The sequence below is a fragment of the Tetranychus urticae genome, chromosome 1, assembly GCF_039701765.1.
Source record: "Tetranychus urticae isolate SD_2017Ah chromosome 1, NJAU_TeUrti_SD_1.0, whole genome shotgun sequence".
Classification (NCBI taxonomy): Eukaryota; Metazoa; Arthropoda; class Arachnida; order Trombidiformes; family Tetranychidae; genus Tetranychus; species Tetranychus urticae.
Window position 1 is genome coordinate 26,317,912 of NC_142958.1, and position 18,269 is coordinate 26,336,180.

Genomic DNA, 18,269 nt, shown 5'->3' on the forward strand with positions numbered 1-18,269 from the left:
ATGGGCGGATTTTTTTCGGAAACTCTCTCATCTTTTTTGGGTTGGTGAGATTCTTGAGAAGCAAAACAAGTTCAGTCTCTTCAAGTTTACCAAACTATCAAGTTATAGTATGTAGAAAATAGTGATTTAAGTTTTTTTTCTTCCTCTTCTCTTCTTCTTCTTCTTTATACTATGCATCCGCTTGATAAGTTGATACACAATGTTACAACGAGATGCAATCACACTCGGATTACAATTTTTGTAACGTGCCTTTTTGTGATACAATTGTCTACAATGTGCCAATTAATTTACGCATCACCTTTAGCAAATAATCCATTCTCTGGATATTCACCACATTCATCGTTTGATTCTCATTTTAAATCTTCTGTTTTACGTTCACCATCATCAGTGTCATCTTCATCTTCTTATTCAGTGTTTTTACCATCACCAGCACCTTTGTCATCATCATCATCTTCATCTTCTTTCCATTCATCTCAATTTCCAATTGTGGATTCAGCCATTTTAGATTATTATGTTACTCCAAATGTGACCATTAATTTTACGCATATTGCTTATGATCATCGAAGTGATCGTCTTTATGTGGGCACCTCTAATTGGTTGTATCAATTTAATGCTAGCCTCGAAGTTGAGGTTGCAGTAGAGACTGGTCCAGTTTATGACAGTCCATTATGTTCACCAAGTGATTGTACGAGTATTGATAATACCGTGTTAACCACCAATTTTAACAAAGTTCTAGTCATTGATGAAAATTCCAATAAATTAATTGCCTGTGGTTCTGTTCATCAGGGAGCCTGTCGTCGCCATGATTTAGATAATATTGCCTCTAAAGAGGAATTGGTTCCTGTACCTGTAGCAGCTAATGATGAAAACTCTTCAACTTATGCCTTTATCGGTCCAGCCAGATATTATAATCAACCGGTAAAATCTGTTTTGTACATTGGAACAACCAACAGTCGCCTTGGTCCTTATCGTGATTTTGTACCCGCCATTGCCAGCCGTAGTCTTGAAGAGGGTCCCAAATTGTTTAATATTATTGAGAACTCTTTTTCCGATACAACCCTGGTTGATATTGAATCTCATCTCAAAGATTATTATCTGGTTAAATATGTGTACGGTTTTCATACAGATGATTTTGTCTATTTTGCCACCGTTCAGAAGAAATCCCACCTTCGTGCACTTGAAGAATGGGGTTATGTCACTCGATTAGCCAGAGTTTGCTCCTCGGATGCAGCATATAATACTTATACCGAAGTTACCCTCTCATGTTTAGGACCTGATGGAACTGATTACACTCTTCTTCAGGATGCAGTTACCATCAAAGCAGGCAAAACATTAGCTGCTGATTTAAATGTTAAACCTGGATCCCAATTATTTATTGGTATTTTTTCAACACCTAAAGATCATACATGGGAACCAGCTTCCTCTTCTGCAGTTTGTGTTTATTCAGTGGCGGATATTGAGAGTAAATTTAATGAAAACATTCATTTGTGTTATAATGGAAGTGCACTTACTCGGAATATGGATTATATAGCTGGAAATATTAAAGATTGTCCAGAACCAGGAGTAAGTTTCCAACCAATTCACACAATAAATAATTATAATTATTGTGTGAATTATAATCTCTAACAAATCTCTCGGATTCTATTAGAGTACATGTGTCTATTCATTTGTTAATTTTAATATTCTTTTTCAATCAATTCTATTAACAGAGTGGTAATGTGGTTAGCTTTTGTGGTGAAACATTAAAATTAAATGGTTCCATCCCGATAATATCAAACTCAGCCATTGTTTACAACGAAACATTGACAGCAATTACAGCTTTAACAGTCGACGAGACAAACGTTGCATTCATCGGAACTTCCAGAGGTCGCCTTAAAAAGGTAAAGAAATGAGCGAATCCTCTTTTCGAGATAAATTTTCCCAATTTAGTGTTAAAATTGGCAATTTTTTAACCTCAAATGCTATGGATATTTTCATTTTGAGTTTGGTTGCCTGTGAATGGCTTATCGGTACCTCTGAACTACTTCTTGAAGTTGAATATTATTCCCTTAAAGCAGCTGGTTCATTAATTTCAGCTGAAAAAGTTCATGCAATCATTGAATATCTTCATATTCTTGGTTTCATTATTTTATCCTTTTTCGTGGTAGAATTAATTTCTAAAGCAATTTTCCTTGGTATTAAACATTTCGCTCACATTTCTGAATGTCTTGACGCGTCCGTTGTCATGTTTTCCCTAGTTATTGAACTTGTCGTTAAAAATCATCCATCACTTGAAAGAATCCATGTTCTCTCTGAATTCATTATCCTGTTACGTTTTTGGCGAGTATTTAAACTTATTAGAGTTCTCATGGCAACCAATAAATTAAGCGTAGAAGCTGCTTTTCGATTACATTTAAATAAAAAAGATTCGGAAATCATGCAACTAGCAGAGATTATCAAACAGCAAGGACCAGAATTTACTGAGCGAATAGCACATTTATTGCCACCAACAACTGAATTAGCTTCCAAATCCAATGAAATTAAATAATTAAACCTTCTTTATTCCTTTCATCACATAATTGTTCTCAGTGATTATCCATTTCCATTATTCTTATCATTATAAAAAAAAGCTTTTTTATTTTACCATTTTGCTTAACTTTATCATTTTATTTATTTCTTTTTCTTCTTCTCAACTCTTTTCTTATTGTGAACAGGTTCTTCTTTCTCATGCCAATCAAGGTGAAGAATTTGGTGAAATTACAATTGACCCTGAACATCCCATTTTATCAGACATGTACATTCACTCCAATCATCGTTACCTGTATGTTGCATCACCTTATAGACTGGCAAAAGTTGAAATTGAAAGTTATCCTGGATTATCTGAATCTAATTTTGTTAAAGATGAAAGAAACTTACAAAGATCAAGTTCAAGTGAACCTCCACCAGCTCCAAGCAACTTTAAAGCTTCTATTTTGTCATCAAAAAGTGTTAATTTTTCCTGGTCATCCATCCATTCATCACTATCATCATCATCATCATCATCATCATCATCATCGCCATCCATTAACGGTTACATCATTCGTTACTGGAGAGTTTCCGATTTATCTCGCAGTGATCTAACCAAACAAGTGAACATCTCATTCCCTGCAACAAACTATTTGATCTCAAACCTTGAACCAGGCTCTAATTATCAAGCTGAAATAATAGGCTTTAATGGAGCTGGTTTAGGTTTACCTTCTCGTATTGTAAGATTTGAGACTCTTGAAGATTCACCTTCTGGTCCACCAACGAGTGTTAAAACCTTTGCCCGTGGACCAAGTACCATAAAAGTTATATGGAAACCTCCATCTCGTGATAAATGGAATGGCAAAATTTTAGGTTATCATGTTTGTTATCGTGCACTTGACTCATCATCATCATCATCATCTTCACCTTCATTTACTTGCCAAACAACCCACGTTTCATCTTACTCGAATAGTCATGAATATGTTTTAACCTCTTTGACCAAGGGAACTTCATATTCCATCACAGTTAAAGCCTTTAATTCAGCAGGAACTGGACCCGAATTTCCTGAAGTGATCACTAAAACATTACTCGGTGAGCTTCCTCCAGCTCCACATGTAAATACTAAGTCAACCTCATCTGATTCACTGACTATCAAGTATACAATCAACAATTCACTTGCTCCCATCTCAATGTTTCAATTAAATTATAAAGAATCAAAAGACGATTATTGGCAGCAAAAAAATCTCCCCTACGATGGATCTTCAACCTTCAATGAATACACTTTAACCAATTTACATCCTACAACCATTTACAAAGTTTACATGACTGCCACCAATCAGTTTGGTGTCTCTGACCCTAGTCCCATCATTATAAGTAAAACAACAAGGTCAGCCCGTGATACTCTTGCCGGTGAATCCTTGCCCGATACCCAAACTGGCCGTGAAAGTGAGGGACGAAATGGTTCCCTCAGTGGGACTCCAATGTCTGACATTGCCAACGCTTTGACCATTGTGATTGGTCTTGGAGCCATTGTGGTTGTCTTGCTCATAGTGTTTGTATATTCACGTAAAATCCGATCCAAAGGATCAGCCAAGACTAGTTTTGAATTTTGTCAAACCTATCAAACTGGTAACCTTGCCTACAATCCACCATCAACAAACGGTTCTCACCTTCATCATCCCCTTCACTCACCTCATCATCTTCACCAAACATTTGGCTCTTCCAGCCCAGATTACAATGATGACACTGATCGAACTCTTTCCCTGATTAACACACCCATGATGGATACCGTTGATCGAACCATGTCCCTAATGCATGGTTCATTGGGAGTGACAACAATCAATCAATTAACCAGTCCTTATTCAAAGATACTCATTGAGACAGATAAACGCAATTCAACATACCTTTGCTCTCGTCACATCTATGATTATCCGCAATGAATCGGAAATTCATAAATTTGATTGTAATCAAAAGAAGCTAAAAAAATTCTTTCCAAAAGAGCAATTGGTTTTTGCCTTTGACAACCACACACACACATCAAAAGTCTGGTGCAAAATAGTAAAGAATCATTTATTAACATTTTATGGCCATTTTAGTCATGATAATGATTATGATTCTTGAAGAAAAGATCATTTTCCGAAAAGTTGAAGAAAAAAAGTTAAATGGCTGATGATGACTACCAAGATGGTCAAGATAAAAACAAATCAATCTCAAGCTGAAATGAAGTCAAAAAGTATGATAAAAGCGCAAAGTAGCATACTATTGGAAGCTTGTTCTCACTGAGTTTAAGTACAGTGATGATACAGATTATTTATAAAAGCAAGCAAGAAAAAAACTTCATGTTCATACTCAAATTGATAAATTAACAAATCAATTACAACACTGAACGTGCCTACGTATTTGTATGGACCTGTTGTAATTATCTTTTTGATATGGCTATGTGTGTGTCTTCAAGATCTCTCATCTTCTCTCCCTGCCCAAACTATTAAAGAGTGAAGTAAATATTATATAATATTATAAATATGATAAATAATATTATTTTACTTCATTCATTTTGCACCAAATTGCCTCACCAGATAGCTACAGATATAATCTGTAATTTTAATCAATGATAAAAACAACAAAGTAAATGATGATGATGAACAAACAACATGCAGCAAAAAAGAAACGAAATTTTTGTAAGATGAAAAAATTGATGGACAAAATTATCGTCTGGTAATTCATCATCTCATTGTCCCTTGTCAAAGTTTTCAATGGTGTTTTTGCTGTTAACTGCCTTTTTCCTTCTCAATGTCATAGTCATGATTACAAACAGGGTTTGATCTCTCCACCCATTTATCCACCAATTCTGGGAGACCGACTAAAGAGGATACTAACGATCTGTCAACGGAAAACTTGATTTACATGACCTGGCGCAGTCATGTCCACAGTATTTAGAGCTTCTTAATCTTAATTCATCCGTGAATGACAAAAAAAACCACCACCACAATTGGCTTATCCGCATAAACACACACACACACACACACAGACACTCAACTATCAACAGACCACTTTAATTACCAAATTACACACACTGTATACAACAACTTCTGAATAAGATCATCTTTAAAAGGTTACTCTCTTTTGACAAGCAAACCTTTTCCAAGATGAGGATAATGATGATAATTATAATTATGATGATAATAATAATGGTGCTGAACAAGATGATGGAATGACGAGGAATTAATTTGCGTCAATGAAGCCCAAGCAATTGTTTCAAAAGCTTACAAGGAAACTTAATTGGCCCAAGAAAAACGATTTCAGGAACAAGAAGAAGAAAAAAACAAAGAAAAAGCCTCATTTTTTATTATCATTTTCTTCCCTCTCTTCCCCATCTTCCTTCTCTTCATTTACTCTCTTTCCATTATTAAGAACCTTGTTTTTATCATCTTTTACACTGGAAAACAAAATCGTCAACTTGATCATCAACCTTCTTATGTGTTCAGTGTCTTTGGTACTTTACATGTGTGTGTCAACTTTTGCTTTCCTCCCTCTACTTCAGGTGTAAAAAATTGACACCATTTCTTGATCTTCCCTTGTTTGACCTTTGGTAAATACATAATGTACATAAAACCTATCTTGTTACAACGGTTAGTTTATACAAATATATATTCAATTTTATTTTTTTTTACCTTCACTTGTCTCACAATTTTGTTTAATATTGTCATCACCATTAAACCCTCATCATTACAATGATAATTTTTTGTTATGAAAAAAGACGAAGAAAAATTAAACCAAATTCATTTGCAGATAGCACATAAATAACAATCATTAACCCAAACAAAAACCCAATTTACATTACATTTCATTATACAATTACCGGTTTTATTTACTGACGAGCAAAACAAAAACAGATATTTCAAGTCATCACCTTTAATTGTCTAAATATTATCCTCGGCTTTTACCATTGCAATCCTCATCTTCACCCCCTCCCCATTCAACCCAAATTATCTTAAATTATCTGTTAACAAGAGGACAAACACAATTTACTATTAAATATAAATTGGTTGAAACAGTTTACTCAACTCCAAAAACCATTATCAGATTTACACACACAAAAACAACTGTAAACATCCTGTAACCTTTTAACTCTTGTCTCGCAATGGTCATCAATAATTGTCCAAGAAGAAGGCGAAACAAGAAGAAAATAGTTTCTTTTTCTTGCCATTATCATCATCTTCTTCTTCTTCATTATGATACTCATCATCTCACCCTTAAAACTCTTATACTCTTGACTCGGTAAAACTGTCTTATTAACTATTCTTCTCACTCATCTTTTTCAGTCAAACTTTCATCCTACAATTTTCATCATCATCATTGCTCTTCCAATGTTTATTTATGTGTCTTCACTTGAGCTTCATTATATTCACCATGAAAAGTATTCATCCTTCAACTCTTGACCAAAGCCTTTTCTTGCTTCCATTTATCTTGTTCAAGTAAAAAAAAGAACTAACCTTTTTTTCCAATTAACCTTAACCATGATAATGTATTCAATTGATACAAAGAGAGTCAACATGATATGTTAAGAAAATCAATTTTTTTATTTCTCACCATTTTCTAGCTCATTTTACTGGCCATTTTTATATTAATACTTGAAGAAAGTCGTAAAATTTTAATGCTTTTTTGTGATGAAGCAAAATAATTACTAACAAAAAGCAAAATTGTTACTTCATTACAACTTACCTGTCAGTATTTGATGTATATAAATGTATGTGTGTGTGTGTCTGTTTGATGTGACTTGAAGCAAAAATGACAAACACAAGAAGATGAAAAAAGAAACAAAAAAGTGAACACAAATTAACCGAAAAAAAACCGGATTCAAATGATGAACCATTCAAATTAATTAGTCTCACTCTTGGTTTTCTTAAAATGGCAAAATACATGGTAACATTGAAATTGAATTGGATTAATCTGACTCTCTTTTCTCTCTCTCTCTTCTAGCACGATTATCATCTTTTATTCTGAAATTTATCAAGACTCAAATACTTAGAATGGAATAAAAGGAAAAAGGAAAAGAAAAGAATGAAGATTAAAGTGATAAATGATTTGAATTGATGAACGCCTACTGATTACTCGTTTACTGTTCAACTTGATGTTCAAGATTAACTCAGTGAATACGATAAGAAACCTTAAGCACAACATGGGCAACAACAAGAAGTAACAACAAGAGCATCACTTTGGATATCCAGTAAACAGATACAAAAATGAAAAGGAAGGAAAGGGAAGGAAAAAAAGGCAAAGGAGAAAAGATGAACAGAGTAAAGCAAATGATGAAAAAGGATGAAACAAGAAACAAGATGATAAAGGAAAGAAGAAAGGAAAGAAGATGAAAACAAGAAATAAAGACTCGGAGCAAACGAAGATGATGAAGAAGAGAAATGGCGACGAGAGTTAATTGATTGAGAAAACTTTGCCTTCTCATTTCTTCCTCTCTGATCATTTAATCAGTTTCTTACCCAATTTCCTTCTCATCTCTCTCTCTCTCTCTCTCTCTCTCTCTTTTTCCCTTTTCCCTCTCATCCCCATGTTAATCCTCACCAATCCTGTGGTCGACAATTAACAGCCTGAAAAAGCAATAGTTGAATAGTTGATTTAGTTTTAATTGTTTCTTCTCACTTTTAAATCATCTCACATTACACGGAATCCCACTCATTACACCATTGATAGTCCGTTGTGTTCAAAGGTTATCCCATGTTATTCAATTCCCATAGTTATTTAATTACTATGATAATTAACGTCTGATTCCTCTGCATTTCACCGTGGTTGACCTTTCAACTTGAAGAAAATACGTTTCTCTTTTTACTGGCACACACTTGTTCACTGAACTAACCTCCCCTTAGGCTGTTATTTTGTCTCTCTTATTATTCAACCTCTCGCCCTCACCTTACTTCATCATCATCCTTTGCCTTTGATTAACTTTCAGTTTCTTCTGTTTCACTTGTAAATAATTCAGTTGCGATTATCATTTGACTCGTTCTGTTTTGTTTTATTACCTAATTCACTGGTCATCAGGAGAAGAAGAAAGAAAAAAGTTACCCTGAAGTCACTTGATTAGGAAAAGGTGTGTGTGAGAATGTACATTTTTGTCTGATATTTCTGGTAAACAAATGGTAATAACTATAACAAGTAATAATAGTAATAATGGTAATAATAATCATCATCATCATCATCTCATAATAATGGTATTAAATTATTATTTAATCATTATTATTATCCATCTTTATATATGAAAATGGCGTGTCATTTCATCGGGTTAACAGCAAGTGTCTTGGGTTAAAAGGCAAAGAGAGCAAAAAAAAACCCATTTTCACAGTAGGTGATACCCATGTCAACGCTATCCTAACCGTTAACATTTGGTGCCATTTATACACATATCGGCACTCTTCCTAAGTGTTATCATTATTTTCACCTTTAACCAATTTCAAGGTTAATTGTTGTGAAATTTTGGGCGCTCATATTTGACTTTCTCTCATCATCATCACCATCATCATCAGCTTCATGCCTTTACCACTCTTCATCAGATACAATTTCATTAGAGTCACGATTCTCTCAGCTTTCCTGCTGATTCTGATTGTGATCTTGTGATTTGAAAGACCCTTTACATACAACACTTTCAGTCGGTAGAGAGTTGCCTCCATAGCATCACATTCACAAGGCATAAGAGCCTTTTTACACGTTAACTGTTTCTCAGCTTTTACACAACTCTGACCAAAGACTTGGAAATAACTTTTCATGTCGTCGTCAACATTTCCAATCTCATTAGCTTTACCTTGATCATGCATAAACTTGATGCAGATTGATAAAATTGATGAAATTGTAAAGCTTGAGCAGGGAAGAAGAAAAATAAAGCAAAATAACTTTGCAATACAATAACATGTAATTTAAATTCTCACAATTTGACAGCAAAGCAAAAGTAAAATATTAACTTTTACTTGATTCAATATATATATATTGATTTGACTTTGAAGGTAACACAAAGCTGAGCACATCAACAACATTCAACTTTGCCCGTCAAAATTGCTATCTTTGACTTGCTTTTCATTTTTTTTCCTCTTCTTCATGAATTGAGCTCTTTTCACTCTCTACTCACCTTAATACCGTAATTCAATGAATGACGAAGGTAACCAACAGGTTGCCAAGTAAAGCCAAAAGGTAACACAAAAAGCACCTCAAGAAACAAGGAGGAGGTGATTTGCTATCAAAACCATCAAATTTGTTTCTTTTAAATTTCATTTTGTCTGTTCACGTTGATATACATTATTTTGTGTCTATCAAACAACAAGAGCAACAACAGTAAAAACAACTTCAAGGTTCACTGAAAGTTCTGAGGTTGAGAGAGAGAGAGAAAAGGTAAAAACAGAAAGTTACAAATCACACACAATTACCTGGTGAAGAAGTACAAAAAAAAGAGCAACCTTTTGCTTCTCTTAACCTTTTAATGCTCATAATGATAACTCATCAAATGTTTCACTTTTATCGCTGATTTGTGATTCCAGATTCAGGATTGGTTTGTAATAATAATTGATAATGTAACTTGTTTCCCTTTTGCGTTGAAAAACCAAATTCCGGGTTCACCATTGAACATTTTTGACTGTTCAATATTTTCTTGCTTCTTTCACTTTATTTCACAAATTATTACATTTCATTCTTTCACTGTTCCAACGGAATGGGGAAGACAAATGATGGACTCAGGGTGAGGCTTGCCACCGTTGGTTGACTCAAGCTACTATTGAGCTGAATAAGATGACCCTCAGGCTCAGAGGGTTGACTTTTTTTTCTGCTTCTCTTGTTCATTCCATTTCTTCCTCCTTGTAATCAGAGATTTTCATTTTTTACTTTCTTTCACGCTCTTCTTCTTCTTCTCTGTCTCTCACACTCTCTGAGGTTTCAATTTCATTTCACAAAGAGATGAAAATGAAAACCCGAAATGATTATTATTTTTAATATATCAAATAGCATGGATAAATTGTGATTGTAAAAGAGCCACTCAACTCAAAATTGCTAATGATAGGTTCTTGTGCATAACATTTTTTGTTACCATTAAAGTATTACTTTTCACTTTTAGTTTATTTTTGACTCTCTAGAAATGACACAATTATCATTATCATTTTAAACAAATGCACTAATTTGATTACATTCAGTTGACATTCAAATGACATTTCATGCATTTTACCCAATCATCTCACCGAAAAATGAACCTTTACCAGAGTCAAATCAGAGACAAAAATCTCTGTTAAAAGCTCATCATTTTATAAAGTCCTTTGACTTGGCTGTTGTAAAAATGATTTGTTGTTTCAATAATAATGCAAAATGAGGCGAAATTTTTAGTCGTTGGTTTGGCTCAAGGATTGACTTTGAATCTTGAATCACAACTAGCATTGGTTGTTTCAAAGCATTTCTTATCTTAATAGGAATGAAAATTAACTCGATGATAAGCAAATACCTTGGCAAGTGAGTTTAACTTTGAGTCAAAATGTTTAGAGCTGGGAAAATGTGAACCGTTTAGTTTTTGCCCTGTAAAAGTGGAAACATTTATAAGGGTTCAAATCAAGTTGAATCATCAAAATTATCACCTTTTCCATCAAAACTATTATTCTAACTTGTTTCAATTTGTTGTTACAATAATAATGCAAAATAAAGCGCATAACTCAAGTCGACCGGTTAGATTGGATTAAAATGCCTGAACACAGTAAATCCCTAACAAATATTTATCAAGATTATATCAGCCTTGGTTAAGATGAGTTGTGTCATAAGATGAAGCGACAAAAAAGTCAACATTAGTTAAACTAATCAAAAACTCTTAGCGTTTGCATTTTTCACACCAACTCTGGCCATTAGTTGAACGATAAAAATCTGATCGACTTTAATCTTCCAATCTAATTGTCACAATAACTAACAGTCAACTCTTCAACCTTTGGCTGGGAAAGCAGACAATACCTGAGAATACGAATGTTTCCAAAAAAATCTTTTTACTCTGAAATTGATTGATACTCAGTCTCCCTTCCTTGTGTACCTGTTTCAATCTGCATGAGATGATGGTGAGAAGAGGAAGAGATGATAATGATGATGAAGGAGGAGGAGGGAAAGCAGTTAAAGGTGACCTGAGAGGATAACCCATGAAAAAGAAGGAAACAGTCAGAAGAACTTTGTTACTAAATTGAAAGATTGCTTGTTATTATTATGATTATTAATATGATCATCATACAAGAAGAACAGAGAAGAAAATGTTTTCTATTTAAAGAGAAGGCAAAAAATGAAAAGATTTTTACATTTTCAGAGTTTCATAGCCGCAAGGTATTCTTGGACCACATTGAATAGTAATATATTAATAATAATAAATAGCAATAATAATAATCATAATGATGATGAAAAAGATGATGATAATAACAGTTGAACAAAATGATGATAACAATGAATTTAATAGTGAAATGAATAATAAGATTTGCAAGAAAATCTGTTTTTTTATTTCATTTCCAAAGTTGTTGCAAAGTTTGAATCAAAATTTCCTTTTTTATTCAACTTTTCATGTAAAATAATATTTAAATATCATTCAGAATCAATGATAACCAATTAAAGAGAAAATCATTAAATTGTTCGAAAAGAGAAAAAAAATTTTTACTCTCAACATGGATTCCATTGAACCAATTACAGAATTGAACATTTTTCTTGATTCAATTTGTTCAGCCAATTGTTGTACTTTACTGAGTTACCAGCTTATATTAGCTTGTTTGTTATTCAATTTATAACCATTTTAAATTGTAAACAGTTAACTTGTATCATTCAAAGTTATCAGTTGAATGAGAAAATGAACTTTATTGATTTTTTTCTTCGTTTCTCTTTTCTTCTCTTTTCTGGTTTCAATGTTCAATATTCAATATTTGCCTTCAAACCTTTCATTGTTTTTATTCAAACATTTGAAAAACACTTTCAATGCTTTGAAATGCTTTTCCAACTTTTCACAAATTCATCATTAATTTAATTTCTTCACACAATTCTGATCATTTCAATGAATCTCTCAGTTAATAGGTTGTATGTGAGTGTCTAAATGTGGCCATAAAAATGGCCATTAAAGTGCCTCCAACTTGTCTTCTTCATCATCTTTTCTCTTCTCATTCAATCTTATCATCTTCATCTTGAAATCTTTTCAACTCACCTAAAATGTTATAATAAAAAGGCCTCGAAAAATGGTCATTATTATTAGCAGCAGCAGTTGTACAAGTGTTAGTGATTATTAAATGGTTTTTAAAGATCGTCAACTTTTACTCAACCACCTAAAGTAATAAACCGAACAGAATCATGTTTCTCTGTTATTAATCTGATTTCCCATGTAAACCAAAGAAACCATTTAATCTTCATCAAACCAATCACAATATTACACTTTAAACCCTTTAACTCTCATTCAATATCCTTGTTTCACCAAAAGCTTGACCTTCCCTTGCCATCAAGTCTTTAACTTGCCAATCTTTAGATAGTTATAACGTGTAACAATTTAATCGTTTAAGCCTTTAATTTGATGAAGAAATGAAGAAAAAAATCTTTTCGTTTTACCGTTACATCAAATCATTTTCAATATCAACGGTTAAATGGTTTGTTAATGCAACGAAATTAGATTAAACATGTTTCTGTTTCATCAAAAATCGATTTCTGGTTCGTTGACAATTTAAATTATCTAAATGACCTCAACTTGGGAAATGAACTCAAAGACAGAAAAGTAAACAAGAAAATTATGAAAGCTTCAATTTTATCCTAAAATTTGAGAGATTTTTTCTTGGGAACTTTAGAATTGATAAAATTCTGGAAATTGAAATTCGTTCGATTGTCCAGAAATCCCAATTTCCGATTTCCATTTATCATCTCAAGTGTTTTTGCTATTGAAAAAGCTTCTTTTTTCTCGCTTTAGCCACTAGAAAAAGTCTGGAAAACTTTGAAAGAAAAGTTCTAATTTTTCAAACGAAAGTTCCAACGATAATGTCCTTTTGGAAGAGAAACAAAATATTTTGTCGATTTCTATCAGTTTAAAAAAACCAGCAACTTATCACAGAAAAAATTGAAACAGAATCCAAGTTTAATCGCTTTTCAGATGAAAGTCCAAAGTGAACATTGAAATGAATTCATTCCAAAAGACTGTAAAACTGAAACCAGTCAAGAATCAACAGTCAATGTTTGTTTTTACGTCCACCTTCATAATCATCATAACAATCATCATTATCATCATCATTTTCATCATTGTAAAACCATCACAAAATCATCAGGAGAAAAAAAATCGGTGCAAAAAAAGTTGCTTTCGCTTCTCTTTAAATATAATATTAACCTTGCTCTTCATTTTTAACTTGGTTAGCAAATTTTCCCAAGATGATGATGATGATAAAAAAAAGGAAAACTAAATTTACTTTGAATGATGAGGGACAATTTAGCTTGTGGCTTCTTCACTTTCAACGCAAAATTGACCCAACATAAATGATGTGTTCAAATGTGTGTTTGTATTACTGTAGGACTTGAAGAGTAGAGAAAGAATGAAAAGTTGAATCCGAATAACCATTTTCATATTCTTCATGTGATGACTTGAAAACCTTTTTTTTAATACTTTGGTAGTTTCAGTTGATCATCCATTCTTCATCTTTTTTTATTCCCTTTTCTTGGTATCTTCCTAATATCATCTGAAGTATGAAAAGATGAAAAGATGAAAAGATGAACATCATCTGACACTTGAGATGCTCAGACAAATAAAATTAAACAACGGGACATGAGAATAAAAAATGAGATTAAATGGTTTTCATTTCACCCATAAAGTTAATAGATTGACTTTGGGTTAACCAGTTTACCAGATTTAATCACATTTTTTAGCTTTTCATTTTGTCCATTTTGATTTGGTCTAAAACAATGACTCCAAGTGAACAAATATGCAAAACTAATCTCGATTGTGTTTAAACATCTTTCATTGTTATCATTGCTTTATGTGAAATGGTTAAATTATTAACCCAACAGGGAACCTCTAATACTGACCCTCAAAAATTACCTCAATTATACCTTGTTATAAAATTGTTTACCTTGCCTTGTAAACCTTTATTAAACAAGATGAGAGTAAAAATTGTTTTTTCATATCATTTGTGTGTGTGTGTTCATTATCAATCCATTTGCATACCAATCAAATGAACATCATCTTGAAGCAATTGTCTGCTTATAGCATGTTTAAATTATAGCTTTTATCAAATTAATGAACATTTTTATTAAAATCAAATTAATTTAAATGATCAAGTTATTTTTATTGAAATGTATTCGCTTATTTTAAAACTTGTTACAATAATCATTCAAACCCAATCATGTTAGACTTTGAGTTTTTCAAGTCAAACCCTTTAGTCTGTAAACTGGTAACATTTCAACCTAAAATGTTTCATTTCAAATCAACTCGTTATCATTTAGTAGACCTGCGATTTCAATGTTGACTCTGAAAATGCGTTCGCTCGAGAGTGTCTTCCGACTCAGCGGCTCATGGACAGTCTCAGCGTCTTTTCAATCGGTTAAAAGAGAATGGTTTAACAATATAAACGAATTTTTGAAAATGAATCTCATAATTTGAACATTTGCACTTAAAATTGCAAGATTATTTTGGTCACTGAATTGATCTTCATTATTCAGTTTGAATAGCTTGTCACAATAACAATGCAAAAACAATAAAATCAAACTCTTTTAATGTTAGCTTCAACTCAGGATGAGTTTAATTGGATTTTGAATTGTAATGAAAGCTTTCCAATTGATTTTGGATATTATTAAACAGCAAAATTACATTCAACTTAACCCTTATCCTGACTCGGAATCGGTTAAATTCTTGTTTTCTATTCATAATTATCCATGATTACCATTAACCCAAACAATAATTACCCCTTTATTTATGAGAATAGCCTTTTTTACTGTTCATTTCCAGTCATCATTATCTTCTTGTTAACATTAGATCATCGCTTGAATGTTTGCTTTCCCTTGCTAACAACCATTTTCTTGAACATCTAATTGTTAAACTGTTGTCCCTCTAACTGACCATTGGTTAGGCCTATCGATTGACTCTCAATTGAACTTTTGTTTCCATTAATATTAGAGAGTGAGAGAGAGAGAAAAAGACAAGAAAAAAAGTTAAGCCACCCTGATCTGGGTATGAATCTGATGGGAATGAACAACAAACAAGATTGGCCAATGTAAAGCTCAAACTTTTCCCCCTTCCTCACCAAGTGAGATACAAAAATGAATCTGGTTCCATGATAAGATGAATGTCTACTTAATATTTCCTCTTAATGCTCGGATAGTTATCCTTTACAGAACACATATACATGCATTTATATTTATCATTATATAAATGCTTCTCTCGATTCATCCCTTTCATTATTTCACATTCATTTTGGTCAATTCCTTTTGCTTACTTTTATAGCCTGTTATACATATTATTTCATCTTATCAACTTTTACGTCTTATTGCTGTTCCTCTCTGCTGCTCTGTGATGTTGAACCGGTCATAAATTAACACAAATCCGGTCTTTACATTGAAAGGCACGTATTTACCTTTGAAAGATGATAATGAACAAGTAAGATGATGAAAGAAGAGATGAGAAAGAAAGAGAAAAAAAGAAGGAGAAAAAGGTTAGAAATAAAATGGAGATGAAGAAAAAAAAAGTTTAACGTAATACATGTATTTACAGACAGGTAAAGATGCGATTCTCATGGGCATCTTTGCACGCATTCGGAACAAGGTAAAATAGCTGATAATGATAATAACGATAATAATGATGATGGAATCTGTGAAATAATTGTAAAGGAAATAGGAAACTTTTTTCCCTTCACAAAGCTCAAGATTGAAAGCTCATCTCTTACCTCTGACATATTTGATTGATTTATACGTCTTTGATTAAAAAGCCTACGCATACCTTCATCTTTGTTTTAATTGTTTCAATATCCTCCATAGTGATCATGATGAACAACACTGATCTCAGCATCAGACGTATGGAAAAGATGAGAGGCTGTTGGTCGTGAATATTACAACCTAGCAAAGTCACTCTTCTCCCATCGCCTAAAACTTCAATACGGCCTTCCTACGAGAAATAAATTTCACGTTCATTCCATTATCATTTTCATTTTCATCATCATCCTCATCATCCTCATCATCCTCATCATCCTCATCATCCTCATCATCCTCATCATCCTCTTCATCTTCGTCGTCTTCATTGTCTTTATCACCTTCACAATCATCTTAAATTTTATCAGCATCATCATCATTAGCATCAGATAAATACATCAGTTTAGAGGCTGTTGGTTGTCTATCTTGCAACCTAAGAGAGCCACTCTTTCCCCATCGACTGTTGCTTGAATGCTGCCTTTACTGTGCAGTTTTTTCTCGTTAATTCTCATCCCCTTTTCATCATCTTTTTTTATTGAAATTTTTCTTCATTATCTTTTGGGAGTCTGGTTTGGCTGTGAATCTCTCAACCTAACCTGGTTGTCTTTGCTCCATCAAAATCAACATTATGTCAGGCTATTTTCACGTTAAATACTTTTGTCACTAGTAATTCTCATCGCCAACTGTGTAGGTGATACTCAAAGGAAACAAATTAGACATCGTTGATGTTAACGTTTGACTGAGTCAAATTGGCAAAACTGTAATAAATGACAATTTGTTGCGCTGTTTTTTTGTTGTTTCACTTTGTTTCATCTACTTCCAACTTTGATACATTCAACTTATTAGTCATCAATTATCATCATCATTACCATGTTATAACATGATGCTTATGAGTTTTGATATTTTTGGTACCTTTCAACTGGTAAACAACTAAGTAAACTTTTACATGAATCAACAAAAGGGATTTCCTGATTGATTTTGACATCCTTTTCCAAATGCTTTTCTTTATGAGTTTTGTTTTCATCATTTCACATCACCGAAGACGGAAATTGATCCCTTCAAATGACGGCTCGTTTTTTTACATTCATTTGTTGCTCATTCCCATCCCATAATCATCATCAAAAAAAATGATCACTAATCATTGATTCTTTCCGCTGTTTCATCTTCATCTTCACATATCGCACCTTTACAAGTCCCTCTCTTACCGACTCTCGACACTCTTTAAAATAAACTTTCAACTTTTTGCCAAAGTAAACAGATTTTTTGAACGTTTCCAAATGTCAAAACATGTCCATCGATAATAGCTGATTCATGATTACCATTGAACCAGTCAATATTAAATCAACCTTTAAAACGCTGCCAAAAGTGAACATCAAAAGAAGGCAAAAAATCAATGAATGATTGAACTGTTTGACCAAGCTTGATTCATGTTTACCCAATTGTTGATACTAATGATGTTAATCTGTTGTTTATTAATCAAATTTCAACGAACAGAAATCATCTTCTCAAAAAAAAGACTCAGAATACATTTGAATATTAATACACCTTAAATTTGATTCCATTCATATATCGACTAATCATTAGTGTTTACCCATTTTTTTGTCAATCACTTTCAAGTTATTAGTTAATCATTTTCAACTTGAATCTAATGATACTAAACGATGTTAATGAATGTGAACAGAGAATGATGAACATGAAAGGAACCTCAATCAATGCCAAAATGTTTAACTAATTGGTTAATCATCATTGATTCGCATTTCAACTTTTCCCTGTCACTTTAAATTCTCAACATTATTAACCATTTCACTGTCCAACTAGGGTGGTCCATCGAATGACCATGTCACCTCATTAAATTTACCTTTCACTTT

General features: G+C 32.9%; 1 protein-coding gene across 1 annotated transcript; it reads left to right on the forward strand.

Annotated features, from left to right (window-relative positions):
- The first annotated feature begins 83 nt into the window (after window positions 1-83).
- On the forward strand, window positions 84-6,154 carry LOC107364535 (uncharacterized). The gene is made up of 3 exons (XM_015931917.3): window positions 84-1,563; window positions 1,710-1,880; window positions 2,694-6,154. Exons 1-3 carry the CDS (start codon window positions 172-174, stop codon window positions 4,422-4,424), a joined length of 3,294 nt encoding a protein of 1,097 aa, XP_015787403.2. The 5' UTR covers window positions 84-171; the 3' UTR covers window positions 4,425-6,154.
- Window positions 6,155-18,269: the final 12,115 nt, after the last annotated feature.